The sequence below is a fragment of the Pogoniulus pusillus genome, chromosome 2 (assembly GCF_015220805.1).
Source record: "Pogoniulus pusillus isolate bPogPus1 chromosome 2, bPogPus1.pri, whole genome shotgun sequence".
Lineage (NCBI taxonomy): Eukaryota > Metazoa > Chordata > Aves > Piciformes > Lybiidae > Pogoniulus > Pogoniulus pusillus.
In genome coordinates this window covers 42,174,704-42,197,245 of record NC_087265.1, presented here as the reverse complement: position 1 = coordinate 42,197,245, position 22,542 = coordinate 42,174,704, and the positions used below count along the sequence as shown (strand labels likewise).

The 22,542-nt window shown below is 45.8% G+C and overlaps 1 protein-coding gene across 1 annotated transcript in view; it reads left to right on the top strand.

Annotated features, from left to right (window-relative positions):
- The window catches only part of MAP3K20 (mitogen-activated protein kinase kinase kinase 20), a 106,098-nt gene extending 87,559 nt beyond the window's left edge, over nt 1–18,539 (top strand). Inside the window, exons 17-20 of the mRNA XM_064162538.1 lie at nt 7,871–7,987; nt 10,233–10,307; nt 11,515–11,665; nt 15,528–18,539. Of these exons, the coding sequence (XP_064018608.1) occupies nt 7,871–7,987; nt 10,233–10,307; nt 11,515–11,665; nt 15,528–16,207 (1,023 nt within the window). The 3' untranslated portion in view covers nt 16,208–18,539. The remainder of the gene's footprint in view (nt 1–7,870; nt 7,988–10,232; nt 10,308–11,514; nt 11,666–15,527) is intronic.
- Nucleotides 18,540–22,542: the final 4,003 nt, after the last annotated feature.

Below are 22,542 nucleotides of genomic sequence, written 5' to 3'. Positions count from 1 at the left end.
TCCACTCTCATCAGACCTAGGAGTAGGCTGAATCTGCCTCAGCAGGCCACATGATGCAGCTCAAAATTCCCTGCCAGCTAGAAACCATCTCCCCTACACAAACCACGAGATAATTAGGGATGCCTCTCTTCCCAGAGAAAAGAAATGAAGGGAAGACAAGCAGGGTGGAGAAGAGAGTGATAGCAGCCAATGTTACAACATCCTGGGAGGACCAGGTCCATCCCTCAGACTGGACTTTGTCTCTGTGGTCATCTTAAAGGAACCTGCCCCCCTCCTCACTACAGTCAGTCATACATATTCCTCATGCTCTGTAGATGTTTTAAATCACTAAGTAAAGCTGGCAGAGAAATTAGTTCTATCTGACCTTTCCTTTGCAAGATACTTGCAAGTACTGTCTAATGTGGTGGGTTTTAACCTTATCTCAAAACCTTATCTTCTGAACCCTCTCTAATTACATAGAATCATAGAATCAACCAGGTTGGAAGAGACCTCCAAGATCATCCAGTCCAACCTAGCACCCAGCCCTATCCAGTCAACTAGACCATGGCACTAAGTGCCTCATCCAGTCTTTTCTTGAACACCTCCAGGGATGGTGACTCCACCACCTCCCTGGGCAGCCCATTCCAATGCCAATCACTCTTTCTTGGAACAACTTCCTCCTAACACTCAGCCTAGACCTCCCCCAGCACAACTTGAGACTGTGTCCCCTTGTTCTGTTGCTGGTTGCCTGGCAGAAGAGACCAACCCCCACCTGGCTACAACCTCCCTTCAGGTAGTTGCAGACAGCAATGAGCTCACCCCTGAGCCTCCTTTTCTCCAGGCTGCACACCCCCAGCTCCCTCAGCCTCTCCTCACAGGGCTGTGTTCCAGGCCCCTCACCAGCTTCATCACCCTTCTCTGGACACGTTCCAGCACCTCAACATCTCTCTTGAACTGAGGGGCCCAGAACTGGACACAGTACACAATGCCTGTGCTTCTTCAAGAAGCACAATGCTTTCACTACTAAAAGACAATAGTTAATACAAGAGTAGCTGTGCCTGTGTGCCATTTAAATATAACCAGCACCACTAAGACCTGGTTCAACCTGCTGGCTGAGGAGGTGGATCAGCAGTCAGCTGTTAGAAGTTTAGAGCAAGTGATCTGAGCCCCATGTACTTTATTTCAGAGAGGCTTCTCTGGACCACATACTGATTTTACACATGATGGAGCTGGTACAACTCCACCGTTTCCATTGGGATTGTTCCCAGATGTGGCATCCACATGCAACTGAGGTCAAACTCAAGCCAATGCCTCCTTTTAGAGTCCTTGTGTAGGCAGTGATGAGCCAGAGACTCCTATCAGAAATTATTCCATAATCCTGAAGAGGCAGACAAACTTTTCAGCTAGTTACTTTGCTCATTTGACTTCCTAGACTTTTTAATCTCAAGCTTTGTTATACCTTGGCCACTCTGAATTAACTTGCTACTTTCCATATACTGTATCTCATGCATAGAGCCTCAGTGAAGGATGCATCTGCAGAAGGCCAGGCAAGTTCCCTGTGGTCTGTAGGCTTGGCATGTCACAGTATCACAGTATCACAGTATCATCAGGGTTGGAAGAGACCTCACAGATCATCAAGTCCAACCCTTTACCACAGAGCTCAAGGCTAGACCATGGCACCAAGTGCCACGTCCAATCCTGCCTTGAACAGCTCCAGGGACGGCGACTCCACCACCTCCCCGGGCAGCCCTTTCCAGTGTCCAGTGACTCTCTCAGTGAAGAACTTTCTCCTCACCTCCAGCCTAAATCTCCCCTGGCACAGCCTGAGGCTGTGTCCTCTTGTTCTGGTGCTGGCCACCTGAGAGAAGAGAGCAACCTCCCCCTGGCCACAGCCACCCTTCAGGTAGTTGTAGACAGCAATAAGGTCACCCCTGAGCCTCCTCTTCTCCAGGCTAACCAATCCCAGCTCCCTCAGCCTCTCCTCGTAGGGCTGTGCTCAAGGCCTCTCCTGACAAAAGCCTGGAAGAGGGGCCTTTGTCCTCAGCATGCACAGGACAATGTCCTGTGGCCCTGATGATGTGTTTCCCAAGTTCCTGCACACCCTTGGTCCCGTAGTTGACTGCAAGCCCCTGTGTGTGAGGTGTAGTGTCTGCACTGGCAGTGACATGGTGCCTGCACGGCCCCAGTGCTGTTCTCATGAGCAGCCCGATGGGAAATGCCACCGGAGCCCCTCACCAGGACTGGGTCAGAGAGTACAGGAGGGCACCCCTGTCGCCCTCAGGGAAGAGACTTGTGTTTTTTCATCCCTTACAGTCCCACGGTTGCAGGCAGGCTGCTCCTGTGGATGCTGATGGCTGTGACTGCAGCAGTCCTCATTGGCTTCCGATCACCTGGCAAGAGCAGCTTTTGGTAACTCCTCCAGCAAGGGCCACGACTGCCATCATCACAGAATCCTCCATCCTGGCTGTCACTCTTTTTGGGGCAAAAGCCCCCAGTATGTAGCAGCATCCCCAGTATGCTCCCCTCCAGGGCAGCGCAGAACTTCATAGTGCTGTGGAGCGTTCAAGAAAGGCACTGTCCCAGGACAGCTATTTTTGGTAGCGCCAAGTGGTCTGCAGAGGTGTTAAAGAGGCCCTGGGCTTCTGCAGGCAGAGCTCCTCCCAGTCAGAGCCTCCTGCCCTGCAGAGGAGCGAGGGCTCCAGCTTGCAGGAGAGGCACCCAGGCAACTGGTAACATAAATACATCTTTTGCTTGCTTTGTTTCTGTAGGTTTTAAGACCATCTCTCTAGGAAGGGCTCCCCTCCACCCCTCTTTTTTTCTGCCTGCACAGCTGAAACAAAACCGGTGGTGGAGCCACCTTCTCTCACTGGAGCCTAGCTGGCAGCAGCCTGCCCTGACCTGAGACACCAGCCATTGTTAAGGGTATAACACATTTACATATTTTGCAATAAAACATCAGTTATTTGCATTACTGTGTCAAGTTTTATTTGATTCTTTCACCTAAAAATGACTCATTTTCCTTTCTTGTATTTTAAAAACCAACTACTCTAAGCTTGTTTGAGAATAATCAAAAATTGCCCATTTAGCTAGAAGTCATTTTCTTTTCAAAAGGCAAATGTTATTTAATCTTTCAGCTGTTCATTGTGCCATCATAAATACTTTCTTTTCAGCACAGTTGTGGGGACTGAAATGAGCCCACTAATTGCCTCCCATTTCGACTGACATGTGGTGGTTTAGTGGAAAGAGAACACAGCGGGGAGAAGGAAATAGGAGGCTGAGAAAATGAGAGCTAATTATTTTCACTGCCTCATGTCAGGCTCTGTGTCAGCCTTGTTTTTACAAACTGGAAGGTTTAGCACTAAATAAAACAAACTGGCGTCATGTTTTTATATACTGGCAGTGTCATGGAAGCAGCTGCACATCTCAAAGACAATATAATGCCTGCATTCGCATGGACACCATCTGACAGCCACTGTGAGCCACTGCTAATGAGGATATCACAGTGGTGCCAAGTGAAAGGTGCTGAATTATGTATGATTCTTCATCAGTGCAGCAATAGTCCTGTACATCATTATGAGACATTGTTTTGCTGAAGAGATTAAAACATTCTTAGTTCCAGACCCTGCAACCTATACACGCTACAAGAGGTTATTAATGGAATTTTTAGGGAGAGTTTCTTGTGGATTTCTTTTTGGTTAAAAATATCCCATGGGACAAAGCCACGGTGGGTCATGACACTATATATATAAAGAAGAGAAGCAAATTAACCATAATTGTGTTATCTTCCTTTAAATCCAGAATAATAAAATATAGTGTGGCAGGGTGATACATAATGATAAATAACCCAAGTGCTGTCACTAGATGTTCAACTCTAATGCCTTTAAAACAGCAGGTTTCAGCAGCTGAGATAGATAATAGCTAAGAATGTAAAGGAGCTTCTAGGGACCTAAATCATCAACATGCTACTACTTTTAGTACCAGCATGACCAACATTTTTTCTTATTTGTTTCATCTTGCCTTACAGCTTACTTTTCTTCCAGTATCCAGTTGCCTGCTACGCTGCCGTTCCCATTTTTCCTTCAGCCTTTAAACAAAACAAAACACACACACACACACAAAAAACCCCACAAAGTTTATTGCAATCACTGATTTAAAATCAAATCCTGGGTTTGGACTTCCTAGAAAAAGGAGATGTCTTCCCAGCAAGAGTTTTAAGCTGTTGTTGTGGGGGACATCTGTTGTTTTAAAGCTTATTTTAATTTCCTCCTCTATTTTTTTGTTGTTGTTGCCGATGTCAGTGCATGTGGGGTTAAAGGAGTGCTGTCACCACAGTAAGCCTGAGACATAATATTGTTTAAAGTGTCCTTATTTTCTGTTTGGAAGCTGGAGGAGTAATGCCTCAAAATAACAGGTGCATTTGCTTTTCTTCTCTTCTTCACAGAGAGAGTGATTTGCCATTGGAATGGGCTGCCCAGGGAGGTGGTGGAGTCACCGTCCCTGGAGGTGTTCAAGCAAAGCCTGGCTGAGTGCCATGGTCTGATTGATTGGATAGGGCTGGGTGCTAGGTTGGACTGGGTGATCTTGCAGGTCTCTTCCAACCTGGTTGATTCTATGATTCCATGATTCTCCAAGGCCATTTGCAGAGCTTGCTGGTTTATTGGCTTTGCCAAGGTGCTACTGGGAAACGTTCTTCACACAAAGTTTTGCTGGTCGCCCCTCTCAGTTCTGAGAATAGTAACAAAAGAAGGTGATGCTGATGTTTTAATGCTGGAATTATAAGATGTCCCAGGAGGTCTCTTTGCAAGACTGGTGTAAATACATTTACCAACCAGGTATTTTGAATGAGCTGTTTCCAGATTACTTTCCCACATACGTCTGGGACTAAGTGCAGTCTCAGTCTTGAGAAATCTTGTGGCCCCAATTCATCAGAGAACTGAAATAGTTACCCTTGGTTAGTCTAGCCACATTTTTGCTTAAGTGGCTGAGCATCTCTCTCCTGTTTCACTGCTCAATAAGAACCCAGAAGTCAGTTTGAAAACAGGGGAAGTGTGTCCCTTTCTGCAGCACACAGGTCTGGCATTATTTACTGTGTGGCTGAACAAAATGGTTACCGAGTTTGTAGCCACCTACTTTGCTTGGATATTTCCTAAGTGCCTTGATTCAAAAGTCACCCAGCTCCCGCCTTTTTCCTTCCTTCTCCTTCTTTCTCTTTTCCTTTCTATCTTTTCTATCTTTTTTTTTCCCTCCCAGCCTTCCCTTCCTTTTCTCTCCTCTTTTTATTTCTCTTTCTGTCTTTCTCCTTTGCACTGATGATTTTACACTAATGCAAAATGAATAGCTTTCCAGAGAAAACACTACACATATCTTTGAGTGAGCAAGGAGAAGACACTCAAGTGTGGAAATCTGCCCTGTTGGTATCTGTGGTGTGGCTGGAGAGAGAGGACTCCAAGGAGGACTGAAGGTTTTGGGGCTGGATTTGAAGGGCAGGAGAGTGCATTTCTTTCTCTGAAGCTGCGGTTCAGAGCCGAGGAAGGCAGCGTTTGTGCAGGGCTCAGCATCCGCAGCTGCGTGGGGCAGCCTGATTCGTTACTGCATGGAGAGGGCTCCTGCGTTGCGTGGCGGATCTGACAAGGGGGTGGGCATTCCTGGCAGGTGCCCACCGCCAGCCAGACCCTGCATTTGCACAGCTTGTCAGCCTTTTCTTTAGAAACAGGCGTTTGAGTTACCTTTTTTATTAACACGAGCTCACATTTGTCAGCTCGGGTCTGGAGGGAGATGTGAGTGAACAGCACAAAAACCTGAGTCGTGAAGGCACAGGAACCCTGGCACGAGGTGCAGCTCTAGCTCTTGAGCGCTTGGCATTGGTCTCGCAGCAGGAGATGCGCTGAATGAACTGGAGGATAGGATTTTATGTCACTGTTTTTGTTCTTTCCTTGGCTTGGATGTTTTTGTAAAAGGTATAGATGTCATCTAGCACCTTGTCTCTACCCTTGGGTTTGACTGCAATGCAGAATCCAGGCAGCATGAATTTAGGAAGTCCAGCAACAAGGGCAGCGTGAGCCAGGGACAGGAGCACATTTTGGGAGACAAAGAGGAGTCAAAGATAACTCAGTTCACTGTTCCTGCTCAGTTACACAGCACATATGGTTCTCAGCCAATATCAGGGCCGGTGCACCTCTTCTCTGCGAAGGGACAGGCATAAACCTGGATTAGCTCACAACAGAAAAACGACCTGCAAAGAGATACAGTTCATGGTTAGGAAACAGGCACTGTGTGACCTTGGCAAACTTAACCAGGCTGCCCAGGAAGCCAGTGACAACTGGAACCTGAACTCAGTGCCTCCAAGACTCAGTGCAATGTGCTTGACCGATGAACTGCTGTTCCAAACACTCAAACTGGCACCGGGGCGATGCGAAAGCCAACTGTTATGTCCACTCTGCTCGTAAAACACAGAAGTGTTCAATGGGGATGGATGGACACACAGGGCCAAATGCTTTCATAAGCATAATCTGTTGATGCTGTTTGGAATCTGTTGTACTCCAGTTTTCTTTTATCTTGGAATTGTCAATTCAGTGCCTGGCTGAAAGCTTTGAGACTTCTGGGGCTGAGCTCCTACGTTACTTTTATGAGAGCCACACGTGCAAACGCTAGCAGATAATGGCATGTGCACATGGACACTTTCTAGGCTGCTGCACGTTTGTGTGTGCAAGCCTTTGGCCCTAGTGGCCATCTGTGTCCCCACCAAATGCTTCTGCATTTTCTTAGCAGAATGGAGGAGAATGTGAGAGTGCATTGGCCCAGACGGAGGCACACAATGAACACAGACTCTCCTGCATCCCCAGCAAGTCTGGAGGAGCTCCTGCCTCTGTAAAAGGCAGATCCCCTCCTGCCTGTATGGAGATGGGGGGCTGCTGCCTCACTGCAGCCCCCTCAGGGCATTGATTTTTGGAGGAGTTTATTGCACAAGACAGTATCTAATCCTTAGAGAGCACCTGCCAGGCACACCAGCAAACAGTGGCTGGTTTACACTGTGGAACAGGCAGTCTGTGGTCCCCAGTGGGAGCCTCCACGGTCACAGGTATGAACCCCCTCAGCCAGTGCAAGATGACCTGCAGGATGCTGCCAGAGCCATCAGCTTTTGCAGCCTCATACCCGTACAAAGTGTTAGATGTTGTGTCTGTGTTCATTTTATGGGATTACTTAAGGATACCTTTTATTAGTTTCATTTATTAAACTCACTGTGATTTTTCTAAGCTGAGCTTGCTTATAATTAATAGTGCCACACTGGGCACTCAGGATGCTCAGTGCCACACTGGGCACTCAGTATCTGAAATAACTGAACTGTAATAACCAGCTCATCCTCTTGCCTGTTATTTGAGTGACTGTCTTAGCAGTGATTCACAGACCCTCTGGTCATTTATTCCCATGATTACTGGGAAGATGTCCTTGGGGCTGGCTGCCAGCACAGGCTGTGACCCTGAGAGACAGTTCCCACCACTGCCCTCTGCCTCCACCACCAGGTGGGTATGCAGAGCTCCTATGCCACCCACTGGAATGGGCTGACTGTCCTGGGGACTTTTCAGAGATCCACACCTCTGAAAACATCCAGACCTGTCAACGTGGTGACTGTGTCTTGGGGACAGCTAAAAGGGAAGCAAGCAAGAGAACCCAAGGGGGTTTTTTCCATCACCACTTTTACTGGAAAATGTGCATATCCTAAAATATATAACTGTTTCTTTTCTTTCTTGTTGGATTATTTCCTCCCCATATATTGAGGATTAGGTTTTGGGTAGTTTGAGTTTTGTTTCATTTTGTGGTTGTGGGTTATTTTTTTTAATTTGTATTCTAACAATCCAGCATTCTGGTTTGTTTGTTTTTTTATTATTCATAGGATTGTAAATGGAAAATGTACATGGAGATGGACGGGGATGAAATTGCAATAACCTACATAAAAGATGTGACATTCAACACTAACCTACCTGATGTAGAGATTTTAAAGATGACAAAGGTATTTACAGCCTTAAAGCTTTCACGAATTCAGAGATCTCAAACAAAGACATTAAAATACCACAGCAGTCGACTTTTGTGCTTGTCTCTTGACAGCTTTTAAATAAAATGCACATTTTAAACAGATTTGTATCATAATAGGAAGTATTTTGGTTCTCTTTTAAGCTGACAATAATGTTAACAGTAGAAAAATAAGAGAGTGAACTGATTTATATTTTCTTGTTTTAATTCCATGCTATAGCCTCTGAATTTATTACCTCTTTTAAAGAAAAGAACGTTCAAAAACTACTTTCCTTTACAAGAGTTAAAAAAAAAAAGTGATTTAAATTTCCAGTTTGAAACTTCATGTGATTTGTCTGGCTCTTTTTTTTTTTTCCTTCTCTATTATTTTTCTTTTCTTTCTTTTTTTTTTTTTTACATGATTTGAGAACTTTTGCATGGTTCTAAAACTCCCTCTTTCATGCAATGATGGGTTGCAGAGACTGAACTCCATCTGCAGACAGTACAGCACTGAACATCTGTCATTGAGTGTCACTGAGATTTTACCTTATTTCAGAACCTGACTGTAAATATCTACAAGCCAGCATTTGGATAGTTTCTACTGAGGAGGCTCAGGGGTGATCTTATTACTGTCTACAACTACCTGAAAGGGCATTGTAGCCAGGTGGGGGGTGGCCTCTTCTCCCAGGTAACCAGCAATAGAACAAGGGGACACAGTCTCGAGTTGTGCCAGGGTAGGTATAGGCTGGATGTTAGGAGGAAGTTGTTGTCAGAGAGAGTGATTGGCATTGGAATGGGCTGCCCAGGGAGGTGGTGGAGTCACCATCCCTGGAGGTCTTCAAGAAAAGCCTGGATGAGGCACTTAGTGCTATGGTCTAGTTGATTGGATAGAGCAGGGTGATAGGTTGGACTGGATGATGTTGGAGGTCTCTTCCAACCTGGTTGATTCTATGATTCTACCCTAAGCCTCAGAAAGCTTTGATAACAAAGAGGGCATTCTTTTTGCTATTGTTTTAATTTGGCTCTATTTAACTTGCTGTTATTATTTTAGTTTGGTTTTATGAATATGATCCACTTGAAAATAGCTTTAAAAGAAAATGATTTCTACAGTAAAAAAATGTACAGCTTGGTCACTAATTAGAATGCTGCTTTAATGTGCACTGATAAACCACTCCAAACTCCGCAGCCCTTTAAAGTCTGAATCTTGGGGGTAAAATTCTGGGAGAAGGTTTGGTTTGTTTATTTTGTTTTCTAAAGGGAAAGATGAAAAACAGATTCTCAGCAGTCAGAATTTTAAGGAAAATAACTGTATTTGACAAAATTTGACAAGTATTTGACAACAAAGATTCTCATATTCAAGTCATGCTAAGACTATTTTTATAGTCACAACCCATTTGTGATCCTTTTGTTTAATTCTTCTCATTTTGTTGCAGGGCAGTGTTTTGTTTCATCTTCATCTTGGACTTTTTCATTTTTGCTTCAAAAAAAAAAAAGGAAAACAGAAAAGAAAAGGCTGAAAGCTAAATAAACCCAATAACTAGATACAACAACATTAAGTTTTCACACACTTCAGCATTTTTATATATACAGCAGGGAATATCCTCATGAATGTCTGGGTTATTTAGAATCATAGAATCAGTCAGGTTGGAAGAGATCTTCAAGATCAGCCAGTCCAACCTAGCACCCAGCCCTATCCAGTCATCCAGACCATGGCACCAAGTGGCTCAGCCAGGCTTTTCTTGAACACCTCCAGGGATGGTGACTCCACCACCTCCTTGGGCAGCCCATTCCAATGCCAATCACTCTCTCTGGGAAGAACTTCCCCTAATATCCAGCCTGTACTTCCCCCTGCACAACTTGATACTGTCCCCCCTTGTTCTATTGCTGGTTGCCTGGGAGAAGAAACCAACCCCCACCTGGCTACAACCTGTTCTTGCTGGCCTCTGTATGGCTAGCAGAAAAAGACCCTGTACATGTACAACAAAGATTTATGCCCCCATGGAAACATTCTATGTTGCCTTACCTATTGCCATAGAACTTTCTCCTCTGATTCCTTTTGTAAACACAGAGTAATTCTAAAATATGTTGTTTCATCTCATATGATTAAAAGCAAAAAAAGAGAAAGTATTGATGCTGACAGTACTGAAATGGATGAAAAGAGGCAAATGTTGGAATAATCTTGGAGTGTCAGGAGATGAAGAGCAACTTATAAAACTCCCAACATGTTTGGTTTTCTTTATTTTCAGCCACCCTTTGTAATGGAGAAATGGATTGTGGGGATAGAAGAACATCAGTCTGTAGAATGTGTTGTTACCTATGAGGTAAGCCCTAAGGGACAAGTGAAAACATTGTTTTATCCAAGATCAAACCTACATGGGAGATCAAACCTACATGAGAGGTGTGGAAATAGCATCCTTTGAATCATAGAATGAACCAGGTTGGAAGAGACCTCCAAGATCATCCAGTCCAACCTAGCACCCAGCCCTGTCCAATCAACTAGACCATGGCACTAAGTGTTTCATCCAGGCTTTGCTTGAACACCTCCAGGGACAGTGACTCCACCACCTCCCTGGGCAGCCCATTCCTATTGGCTTTGTTATATCCTATAATCAGGTCTCTGCAGCCTGCAATTCATTGTAAAATACAAAGTATAGAGCAAAAGCTGAATGAAGTTTACAGAGCAAGTGTCTTCAGACAGCTGCCTAGGATGGCTATGAAAACTCCTTTTACTTGAAGCAGAATGGTCAGTTGTGTTTACATGACTTGAAGAGAGCGGGTTTTACCTTCTCAATGAAGTGCTAATTAGGAGAGTAGAGACAACAGGAAAAGAAAGAAAACAAGAAGTCAAGAGTAAACTAAGATAAAATGAAACTCAGAAGACTATTTAATGTGATATAAATTAGCCTTTATAAAAAGAGCTTGCAGTTACTTACAGAAATGTTTTTGTAAAGACTGATGCTGCACATCACAAAGAGGCTAACAAACTTGCCCAGCTCTGCCCTGGGCAAGTACTCAAGCAGTGATGCGCTGGGGACCTTGCTTGCTTGTCTCAGAAGTGAAGAAGAGTAGTTTTCTTTCAGCCTGAAGTTTCTTACAGTAGCCATAGGACCTTAACAGCAAACTGGAGAGCTTGATATTCCAGGGAAGTTTTTTGGAGGGTCCCCCTGCAGAAATACCTGCTTAGCTTACCTCTTTTAGCAGAAAGCACTGCCCACTTGGCGCTCACATTTACCACATTTACAGAGCTAGTAAAATACATTTTTGTGTTCGTAGATTTTATCCACCACTTGAAACAGTTATTCACTACCCCATTTTTAGCATAATCACAAAATACCAGCCAAAATTATCCAGAGTCTAAAAATACTTGAGAACTGGCTCAGTGGTTTTGCAAAAGAGGCTCTATATTGCAAATGCTGCTGCAGCCCAGGCATTAGTGGAACTTCCTTCACAGGGGAGGTTAGTGGGTTGTGTGTTGCTATGTCCTCATATGTGTTATGTTCTAATGCATGTTGTGTCCTTCCTGAGCAGAGTGACGTTAGAGCTCCCAAAATGACCAGGCACATCCAAGCTATCTGCTGGAGCAAAGTGAAAGTGCAGGATGAGGTTGAGACAGTACAGCTCATCATACAGACCTCACTCCCCAACTCAGAGGGGAACACACGGAGCAGATCCAACTCAAGTAAGTCATTACCTGCAAACATTTATTGATGAAGACAATCATCAGTAAAGCAGCATGCTGAAAGAAGTCCATGGTGATTAGCTATAGCTCTTTTGTCTGTGACACTAGTCTCTTGCAGCTGTGCATCAACAACATACAGCTCAGATACTTTCTGCCCCAAAACCTGAAATACCTCACATCTTCTAGCAGTAAGCAGCCTTAAATCCTGACATATTTTCAACCCCTTCCTTGAATCAGCTTTGAATCAACCTTTCAATCTCCTCCAGTGACCTGTAGAAGGTCACTGGGAGAGGTGTTTCTGCCTGTGGTCCAGGCTTCTTCTCTTCTCTGTTGGCGCTGGCACGTGTGCACACATCCACAGTAGCCTTTCAGCAATGGAAGGCCTGCAATTCTCCAAAATCTTCTTGTGGACACTGGACTGGAGGATCAGCTGGCAAATCTGCCCTTCTCCTCCAAATATTCCCCTCTTCACCATGACAAGAGAGTGCTCAGCTTTGTGGAGCCAAGTGTATCAGCATAGCAAAAGGATTTGGACTGAATTATAGCACTCACACAAAGCATGCAGGGCCTGGAGTGAAGATGTGTTAGATGTCAGGAAGGCATCTGCTGGGAAAGAAAACAATCTCACACATCTCTATCCTCTGTTGGGAATAATCATTTTCCACATTCATTTTGAGGATTTGGGGAGCCAGTGCTTCCAGCAGCTTTTATCCTGGCTCTCTCTAACTCATCAGGAGTGTTTTGACCAGCTCTTTCCTCCTGCTTTTGGCCACCCAGAACATAGGCAACTTAGCAGAGATGTGCTTGCATACAGGATACCTCTTGGAAGAGATGTGTGGGTGCAGATTGCTCTTGCTCTTGCAGGGGAGGCACACATACCAAGGCCATAGCCTCAGAAGCTGCATGTAAGCTGGCAAAAAGTCCCCTGTGGGTGACACACCGTTTTGACAGGTACGTGCTGCCAGCCTGGTGGACTTCATAGGTGCACCCAACATCTCACTCTGCTGTAAGGAAGTGTGGAAATCTCACTGCACTCTTCTAAAGATCAGCATGCCTGTGCTGAGCCATTCCTGACTCACCATGGTCTGACCTTCGGAGCAGCATTTGTTACACCTTCTGGGGCTTGACTTGTTCAGTGAGACACATTTAATAATACAGTGGGCTCCACACTGCAGCCTTCATTTCCTAACTAAAGTATGCTGCTAACATAGTCAAATTCAGATCAGTTGACACTAGCACAGTCCTGCCTGAAAAATCTGCTGTTCCTTTTAGTAAAGGTGTTTGTTAGCCAAAGCTGTTTTTCTGATTGAGTTGACAGTAAAGCTGCAAAAATGTTTGGGATGGGACAGCTGAAGGGCAGCACAGGAGCTGGAACAAAAATACAAGTCAGCAGAGGGTGAACATCTTTGATTTTCAACACTACTGGCAAATACAGAAGAATGGCCTCATGAATTGAGAGGTGCTGGATTTAGGCTAACTACAGGCATCTAAACCAGGTGTTCTTATTCCTTAAGAACTGTGATGTGTTTGCAACACAACCTTGCTTTGTAATACAGATGGGACCCAAAGCGTGTCCTGAAAGGTGTATTTTTACTGTAGATTAGCTCTGCTGATGGAGGTTGCCCTGATTTTGGGGTGATAAGCTCTACAGCCATACCAAAGTGTGGTGTTGTATCTTCACAGGTTGGCTCTGCCGCAGTAAGCCGAGCAGCTTTCACTTTTTTGCAGTGAGCGGTGGGAGAGCTTGTCTGTCCCTCTGGCACTTGGAGAAGTTACACGTATTGTCAGCACCCAAGTGAATAGGCACAGTTCAGAGGAGGTGGGTTAACAGCCAGCGTGAAAGCTGTGCCTCAGCTCTAGCAAACCTTCTGTCTGTCTTCTTTACCAGACCACCTACCCCAGATTTAAAACACCACCAAATCCAGGCACAAAGGTAAGGGTAATACCTGTCTTGAGGTTAAAATAACCAGCAGTGAAGGTACTATAGAATCATAGAATCAAACAGGTTGGAAGAGACCTCCAAGATCAGCCAGTCCAACCTAGCACCCAGCCCTATCCAATCAACTAGACCATGGCACTAAGTGCCTCATCCAGGCTTTGCTCCTGGGATGGTGACTCCACCACCTCCCTGGGCAGCCCATTCCAATGCCAATCACTCTCTCTGGCAAGAACTTCCTCCTAACATCCAGCCTATACCTCCCCCAGCACAACTTGAGACTGTGTCCCCTTGTTCTATTGCTGGTTGCCTGGGAGAAGAGGCCACCCCCCACCTGGCTACAATGTCCCTTCAGGTACTACCTCTATAGCCTACCCCAGAGAGCATTTAATTCAGGGTACAGACTTGGTGGTTCAGAGACCACGTGAGGGAGAAGTCCCCCAGCTCACAAGAGGTGAGAGGCAGTCTCACAGAGCATACTGGGAGGTCCCTGCTGAATAACTGGTCCCTGGGCTGGAAACTGCAGCTAGCTATAAGGAGCAGTGACTGAACAGATTGAAGGTGCTGAAGGGAGCACTCCCTCCCGGTTCAGGACAGCATCAGCACTGATCAGCGTCAGCACAGAGCATGTGATAGCCACCCGAGAACTGAAAACAAATGAAAACTCAGGTCCAGAGCCCTTTGCTTCCAGGTTGGTGAGGTCTGTGTTTTACATTCACAGCCTCAGTTAGGAGGGCACAGGGGAATGGCAGAGGTGACACTGTTGAGCAAGCACATTTCAGCATGCATGTTCTTTTTGAAACCACGGCTTTCCAAGATGTTAAAAAGCAAAGAGTCGATTCTCATCTGTCTGTGAAAGGAGGTTCATCTTTCAGTGCAGCCGGAGCTATCTGCTGTGGTGGTGTCACACTTGCACTTTGGCAGGAAAGACAGTTTCCTTTTGACATATTTGACATTAGGTTGAAATTATTTAAATCACTTGGGATTCAAGCAAAGTATGGGGAAAGGAAGAACGTAAAAGAGCATCCATCACATCTTAACAGGAGTAATCCTACCAAGGATAGAGCCATTACCCAGCTCCCATAAAACCCCACAGCTGATGCAGTGTTGCAGCAAGAGGCAGAGGTCCCACAGTGTAGGGAGTATTTCTCTGGAAAACCATCAAAAGGCAAAAGAGGAGCTGGAGTCCTCTGTAGAAGACAGTAAAAGTTTTGGTTATGTTTATGCTGCTTCAAGCTGGCAGGATTATGCTTTCATGTTGGAATGATATTAGTGGTCTTGAAGGACAAATAATTCAAATGTCTGTTCAGCAAAATTATGTAAGCTGCTCCCCATGGGTTTTCAGTCAAAGCTGTAGCCTTGGACAAGAATGATTCCTGGTCCCTGCTCTACCCATGAAGCAGCAGCGCCTCTGTCTCTGCACTCAGCTGCAAGCAGCATGACCACACTGGCTGGCAGACATGCAGGTGGAAGGTGATGCTGCAGTGGTGCCAGCACCTTGGGGTGCCAGCTCCGCACCTGCTCTGGAGATCTCCAAGCTCTTTTGCAATGAAAGCTGTGGAGAAATCTACTAAAGCAGCCAAAAGTGTCTCAGGGTTAAATACTCTGGAAGGCACTTGAGAGAGGGAACCCGCCTGATCAGCTAAATGAATGATTCAGCGAGTGTCTTCTAGTCTAGGCTACATAATGTGCACTGGCATCAGTAATACTTGTGTCACTTGCTATTTTAAGAGCTCGATGCTATGTTCTATCATAATACTGAACGTACTCAAACCTAGAAGTATTTGCTGCAAGACTAGCTTGAGATATACTGAGGTTCTTCTGAGAGGGATTCTGGTACCTAACCTCACCCGCACCTTTGGTAAACGAGAGAGTGGTTTTCCATCGGTTCACAGAGATCTGACTCCATGTCGGTTTCCCTGCCAGGTATCGACAGCCAGTGGATGGAGACACTGCGGATGAACCAAATAGCAAAAGCCGTTTCTCTCCAGCACGGCCACCCGCACAGCCCAACCACCGTCACCCACTACCTGCCCTACCTTCGCAGCCAGGACACCTATGCTGCTGCTGTGCGGAGGACGCGCGGCCCCGTCACCTACCAGATCACATCAATCAGCCACTCCAGAAACTCCTCTCCCCTCTCACACAGCTTGATGAGAAACCTCTCGAATCTGCATATGAACTCGAAAGGCAGCAGCACTTCCAGCACGGCTTCTGACACCCCTTCGGAAAGGCACAGGTCTGCCGACAAAGGCAGAAACGCCTCTCACAGCGCTAACTCCCGCAGCTCCTCGGACGGGCGGCACAGCGGGACAAGCTCTCCAGTGCCTGCGCGGCACTCGGGCAGAGCCTGCAGGACTTCCTCGCCAGTGGGCACCCCGGCCTCCCAGCACCGCAGGTACCCCCGCAGCCCCTTCCAACCCAAGGCCATCCCGGGCATGCCCCCGCAGAGCGAGAGCGAGCCCCGGAGGCGTGAAGCGGAGAGCAGAGTCAGCGAGGGGGGCTGGATAAAGGTGCAGCATGCGAAAAAGCCCCACAGGCAGATCAGCGGCAAGTTGGCGAAGGAGAGGCCGAGGGGGAGCTGGCGGGGCCGGAGGACGTTCTGAGCCAGAAAGCTGCCTCTTTATTTAACAGACGCTTCAACCTGGAGCAGACACCGCCCGCTGCTACTTAACGCTCCCCTTAACTCGCCACCCCGAAGCCGGAGCGCCATGCCCCTCGCCGGCCACCGCGGCCGGCCAGTCCCAGGGCGGGGCTGCTTGTTCCACGTCCTCTCACAGTGCCCAGAAACTCGATTTTGGTTTTTCCTCCCTTCATTTGGCCGTTCGTGTTCTCAGCTGACCTGACAGCCACTGATTTGCTTCATATTTCCGTAATAAACCCAGTATGGCACGGCTGGGTGCCACAACGAACGGCTCGCTATCTCATTCTCAGGGAGGGAGTTGTGCTGCTCAGCCTCCCCTTACCTCACATACAGTCTCCAGGCACCAAGTCCGGCTCTGAGCAGGGTCTCCTCACCCTGTGCTCAGACTATACGAGGAAGTCATATTTTTACCAGACCAGCACGGTCTGAAAAAACAGGGTGACAAGGTGATTCTTCTTCAGGTCAGCTCCGGTAGCTTCTTCGCTTCTCCACTTCCAGCTTGCCAGCCCCTGTCAGGAATTTCTCACCTTGGTCTTTATTAAAAGCCTCAATACCAGCTACCTGACACCACTGAGCACAGTCTGCCACATACACAGTTGTTGAAATAAGAAGGAGAAACAAAAAAAAAAAAACAGGCATTATTCTTTTGAGGGAAAAGCTAAAAATGGAAGGAGAAAAAGGCACTGCTTTTATGATAGTTATATCTAACCCCACTGAGGTCTATGATAATGTTTACCTCTGGGCAGCAGGCATTTTTTAATTGAATTTTTAAATGTGGTCAGACTGTGTTGCTTTTGTCTTTCAGTCTTCAGGTAATAAAGACAAGGTCAGCAAAGTTTCTGATTAATGTGGTCTTTAGCTCCACTGAGAACAAAGACACAGCTGTAGACTCGCTCGTCATCAGAATGTTTGTTCTTGGCCTTTTCACTCCAAGTTGATTTCACACAATTAAAAAGAAAAAAAAAAAAAAAGAGGGGAAAAAAAAGTATAGGGTTTCCCAAGATACAAGAAGTAAGGGAAAAGAAAGGACAAGATGAAAGAAGATGAAGCCAAAGCAACACTTGGTACCTTCTGAAAGCCCAGAAACTGTGAATTAGAAAAGCCTTTGAACAAGGTGCTACAAACCATCCGTGCCAAACAGAGCCTGCTGGCACGCAATTGTGAGTGATGCTGGAGGAGCTGCTGGCACATCACCCCCTCAGTGACCCCCATCACCATAGCCCCATCGCTGAACATTCAAAAGGACATGTAAATTCCTGGCTCCACACAAAGACCACTCCAGAGGGTACATGTAGTTCTTTTTCCTCTGATTTCCACCAGCACTAGTGAGGGCTGAGCCCCATGGTGAGTTTCCCCCACCAGAATGAACTGGGGCTCACATTTAATGAATTCAGGGCAGGATCCACCAAAGCCAGTGGAGCAGGACTCAGCTGACACCACGTGTCAGGAACTGAATCTTTGCCATTTAAGCACATTCTACTCTTGTCAGCAGTTAAAAGCAGGTAACGCAGTAATAAGATTTACCTGGAAGTGAATGGAGCTGCGTGTGAAGCTCTGTGGTAACAAAGCATGCTGCATTCTTGTGCCTTCAAACCAGCTGAAAGTGTGTTAGTAACCCATCTTCTGGCCCTGGTTTACTGAACCTGACAACAAATTTGGAGCATGTGGGCAACCCACCACTGGATGTTTCTCCATCACAACTTAGTGGGAGAATAGGGTTTTGTCTAGATTTGGAATCCTTTCCTAACATTTCTTGCCATGTTCAATGTGGGCTGGAGAATACAAGCTGATGTCAACCACACCAGAGAGCATTTGCTAGAAATGTGCTTGGTTTTAAAATCTGAATATGCATCTCAGGAACCGAGATCTTGTTTCACAGTTGGGCCTGCACAAGTCCTTGAATGAAATAGCAAGAATTTGGAAGGGCACATTTCTCTTCCAAAGTGATGAGGATTGTGGTGTGGTTGCACAAGCTTGAAAACAAGGCCCTGCTCAGCAGACATTGTGGCCAGTGGTGGCAATTCAAGATCTATCAGCTGCCTGTGGTTGACTGTCAAGATGTCCATCAGGATTCCTCTGTTGTTTGTAAGCAGTTTAATGCTGTGCCCAGTTTTAATCTGCTATGTACTGTCTGTCCCCATCTGTTGTATTGAAGCGTTCATTAGCATTTAAAGGAGGAGCGGGTGGTATTGATCACACCTATCAAACGATCATGTCATAGTGACTGATTAGAACTCTTCTTGGTTAAAGCAATGGTAAGTGAACTCATAAAAAAAAAGTCTCAGTAAGGTCTAGTTTTCCATCTGATTTTTGTCACTCTTAATGTGGCTGTTTGCCATTGGAATGGGCTGCCCAGGAAGGTGGTGGAGTCGCTGTCCCTGGAGGTGTTCAGAAAAAGCCTGGACAAGGCACTTAGTGCCATGGTCTAGTTGATTTGCTAGGGCTGGGTGCTAGGTTGGACTTAGAAGTCTGTTAAAACAAACAATATTTAAGTACTGATATGCATAGGTCTGCATACTAGAAGCTGGACACACTGCCCTCCATCCACACCTCAGCAGTGCTACACCCTCCCTCCTCAGCTGACTCTGCAAGTAGCACGAAACACCACAGCTGTAGAGCAGCCTCTTGTTTTCCTGCATCTCCTTTCTCTTGGTATCCATGTCCCCATGCACTGATGTTGCTATTTTCTTAATCCTCAAAAGGTACCTTGGTTTTCCTTTTCAGCAGTTTAAAATGTTCTGACTTATATGAGACCAGCTCTGGGACATCTGCTGGAATGCATGATGAAAAGTGTTAAGGTGGTGGAGTTGCCATCCCTGGAGGTGTTCAAAAAAGACTGGATGAGGCATTTAGTGCCACGGTCTAGTTGACAGGGCTGGCTGATAGGTTGGACTGGATGATCTTGGAGGTCTCTTCCAACCTGGTTGATTCTATGATTCTATGATTGAATAACTCATGAAAGTAAATTCATAACTGGAAGTTTAAAGTGGGGAGAACATTCACAAAATCAGATGCAACACTCTTGACTGACAGAACTTAGACTCTGTTCAGCAGCATTTTACTCTGGATGTTGTGGGAATCATGAGAGTTGCTCAGCTCCCTCTGAATGCCAAACATCATCAAAAAAGGTTTCAAGGTGAACAGGAGCATCTCTCTCCACACGTTAGTTATTAACTCTGCCAGTGGGTTGGGAGGGTGGAAGTGGTGCTCACCTCAGACAGGAAGAGGAAGTTAACCTCAGCATTATGGTCCTTGGTTCCCTGAAACCTTATAGGCTTTCCCCCTGCAGCTGAAGTCCTGGTGTTATGAGTAAAAATGATACTGAGACAGCCTTCTTTTTCTGCCAGCAGAATGTATGGTTTCATTTTGTTAAAACAATGTGCAAATCCACTGAAGGTGATCGTTGGCAGAGGTGACAGGCCACTGAAGGGGCCCCAACAACATCATGAACAGCTCCAGGCTGTTCCTCACCCTAATCCCTTGTGACATGAATAGACCATCAATCCATCCTGGAGCAGCAGAGCTGAGGAAGTCACTTTTTTATGGCTTGGGCAAGTATTTCACCCAGCTCAGTGTTTGCTTTGGGAGGTGCTGTACTGTCTTGTAACATTTCTAGTTGTTGCTTTGGCCTTATATTGATTTCAAAGCAAACACCAGAATTTTATGCCTGTGCTGTGCTCATGAAGAAGATAAATGGAACTAATAGTCAGAGAGGGGAGCTGAGGTTCCCGTTCAACCTGTTTTCACTGGAGAACCTGGCTGCTGGAGTTTAAGCCTGTGCAACTGCTGCCACAGTACAGTACCTCTGTGCTAGAGAGGAACCTAGTTATACTGGGTGGGATGGGATGTCCATGGGTCCTGGTCATCATGTGCAGATGCTGCTGAGACCTTACTGCAGCAGGGGAGATGCCAGTTCCTGTCTGTGTGCCTACCTACACCCAATTTTCGGTGATGCTGTGTCAGCAGACAAGACACTGCCATGCTCCCAGGAAGAGTGGTTTGCAGTGCTAGCATTCATGGGTGTTGCTGCTGGATGATTACTTCTGTAAAATGCTAGAGAAAGCAAACCCAGTTCCCATTCAGTTGGGATGGAAGAGTGCACATTCACACCTCTCCCTGGTGCTGCCACAGCTGAGCTAATGCCCCGCAAGAGTCTGCTTCCTAGCTGGCACTGGTGTGAAACAGGGATGTGGGGGTTTGGACACAGTTTCCTTTTTAAAGAAAATATTTGGTACTGCACTTTTTCTAACCTGCTCCCACTAATTATTTTCTAGCAATTGGTCATATGTGACAGCAATGCCAGCCTCCCTGGGCACACAGCAAAACCTTATATGCTGACCACTGTCTGGAAACATACGAGGCTGATTTAAGGCGCAGAAGTCGTCCAAACCCTGTGTCCCACTTCCCTCCTCACTCTCAGCTTCTGTCTAGAGCACCTCTCACTGCTTCTTCTGCAGCTCAGCTGCCAAGTATCAAACCCTCAGTCAGCATTAAGACTTTCTATAAAATTGCTGCCAAGAATATTGGACCATGCATCAAAGATAAGCACTCGATTTTTGTGACTACACCAGAGAATGCACTTATTATTACTGTTCTTCTTCTTTTCTATATTAGTATCATTACTACTACTACTTTAGGCTGGGAAAGAAGGGCAGTTGCTTTTGTAATTGTGGAAAACCTCCAAACCAAGAGACCTCCTGCCACCTTGCATCCTTAAAATGATAAAAAATAGCAGTGCTACCTCTGCAAATTACCTCTGGCAGAATGTGTCTGTATATATGTCCACCATAGAAGGAGTTTTACATAATTTTCTGATCTAAGTGCCAAAGCTTAGCAGTTCAAGCCAGTTTGTTGCAAAAAGCAAGAGGTTAGGAGAAGTTTATTACGGCAATAGCACTAATAAGGCTCTGCCAAGATCATGTTTGAGTACATGTAAATATAGGGCATTTGTGATGAGCATCTCGGAGGATGGAGGAATGGCAATGGGAGGCAACAGCAGCCTAGGGCTGCTAAGAGCCAGGGGTAAAGCCTGGGGCCCCTCTCTGCAGCTGCCACCCCAGCACCACCTGCACTTCCTGCAGCCACATCCCACTGTTTCTAATCCCATCACCCGCCTGCCTCCAGGGTTGATTACCTCCCTCTACAAGCTTAATTTAGGTGGTTTCACAGGTGCTGCTGAACTGCACACATGAACACTTTGCTATGTAAAATTAAGAGGCTTGATAAACCTGGTGCTCAACACATACATTTATTTTCATGCCTTGGCAAGAAAGGTAAGGGCTCTCTGCAGCAGAGACAGAGCATTTCCCTTATGCTGTAAAAACAAACCAAAACCAAAACCAAACACAAGAAGAGCCTGAAACCTTGAAGTGCACCCTGGAGACCTCTTGGCAGATTGTAGCAAGCCCCTGGGAAGGCTTTCCACCTGTCCCACGACTACCTCCTTTCTGTGGAAGCTGCCAGGAGAAAGGCTTCTGAGGAGAAGGTTAAGCCATGACATGAACCCCCACTCCCATCCTCTCCCAGCAACGATGTGTTTTACTAAAGGCTGGTGGGGACAATGCAAATCAACATTCACAGAGGCAGAGGTGATGCTTACATAAAAGGAAAAAAAAAACCAACAACAACAAACCAGGCTGCAGTAAGCATTTTTGGTTATTTTCTGATATCCTCCTGTTTTCCACAACTGTGCATTTGCAGAACATTTTGTAAGCAATTTCTTTATGACATGTCTTAATCTATTTCGTGTTTTCAAAGGGAAATACCAATCAAAGCCCAAGATTGAAAGTGCCAGGATTTCAGCTTTTAAAAGTGACCACTGGGTAGCAACAACAGTTACTTTTGATCCACCTTTATTTTTTTAATGCATTTTGTGGAATGGCTACAAGATACTCAAATGAGCATTGTAATTACACTCCCATAATGTCCATTGCAGTGCTCTGGGCTCAGAAGGATCTCCTACAATGTATAGTTAGAGCAATCATTAAAATTTCTATCAAAATTGCCCACATTTCAGCCATTCTTATAGTGTGATAATGAATATAGGTTCCTAGAGGCATTTATCAACTGCACTTTTTTCTCTCCCTGACCTGTATGTATGCCTTTGGGTTTCCTTCTCTTCCACAGTTTGTATGGTCTCACCAGTTTGTGTCATAGTATCAAGTAGGAGTAGCCATGATCACCTTCAAGTCTATGTGTAAGATGTATTTGCTCCCAGCCTTTACTAATATGGAACTTAGAATCACAGAATCAACCAGGTTGGAAGAGACCTCCAAGATCATCGAGTCCAACCTATCA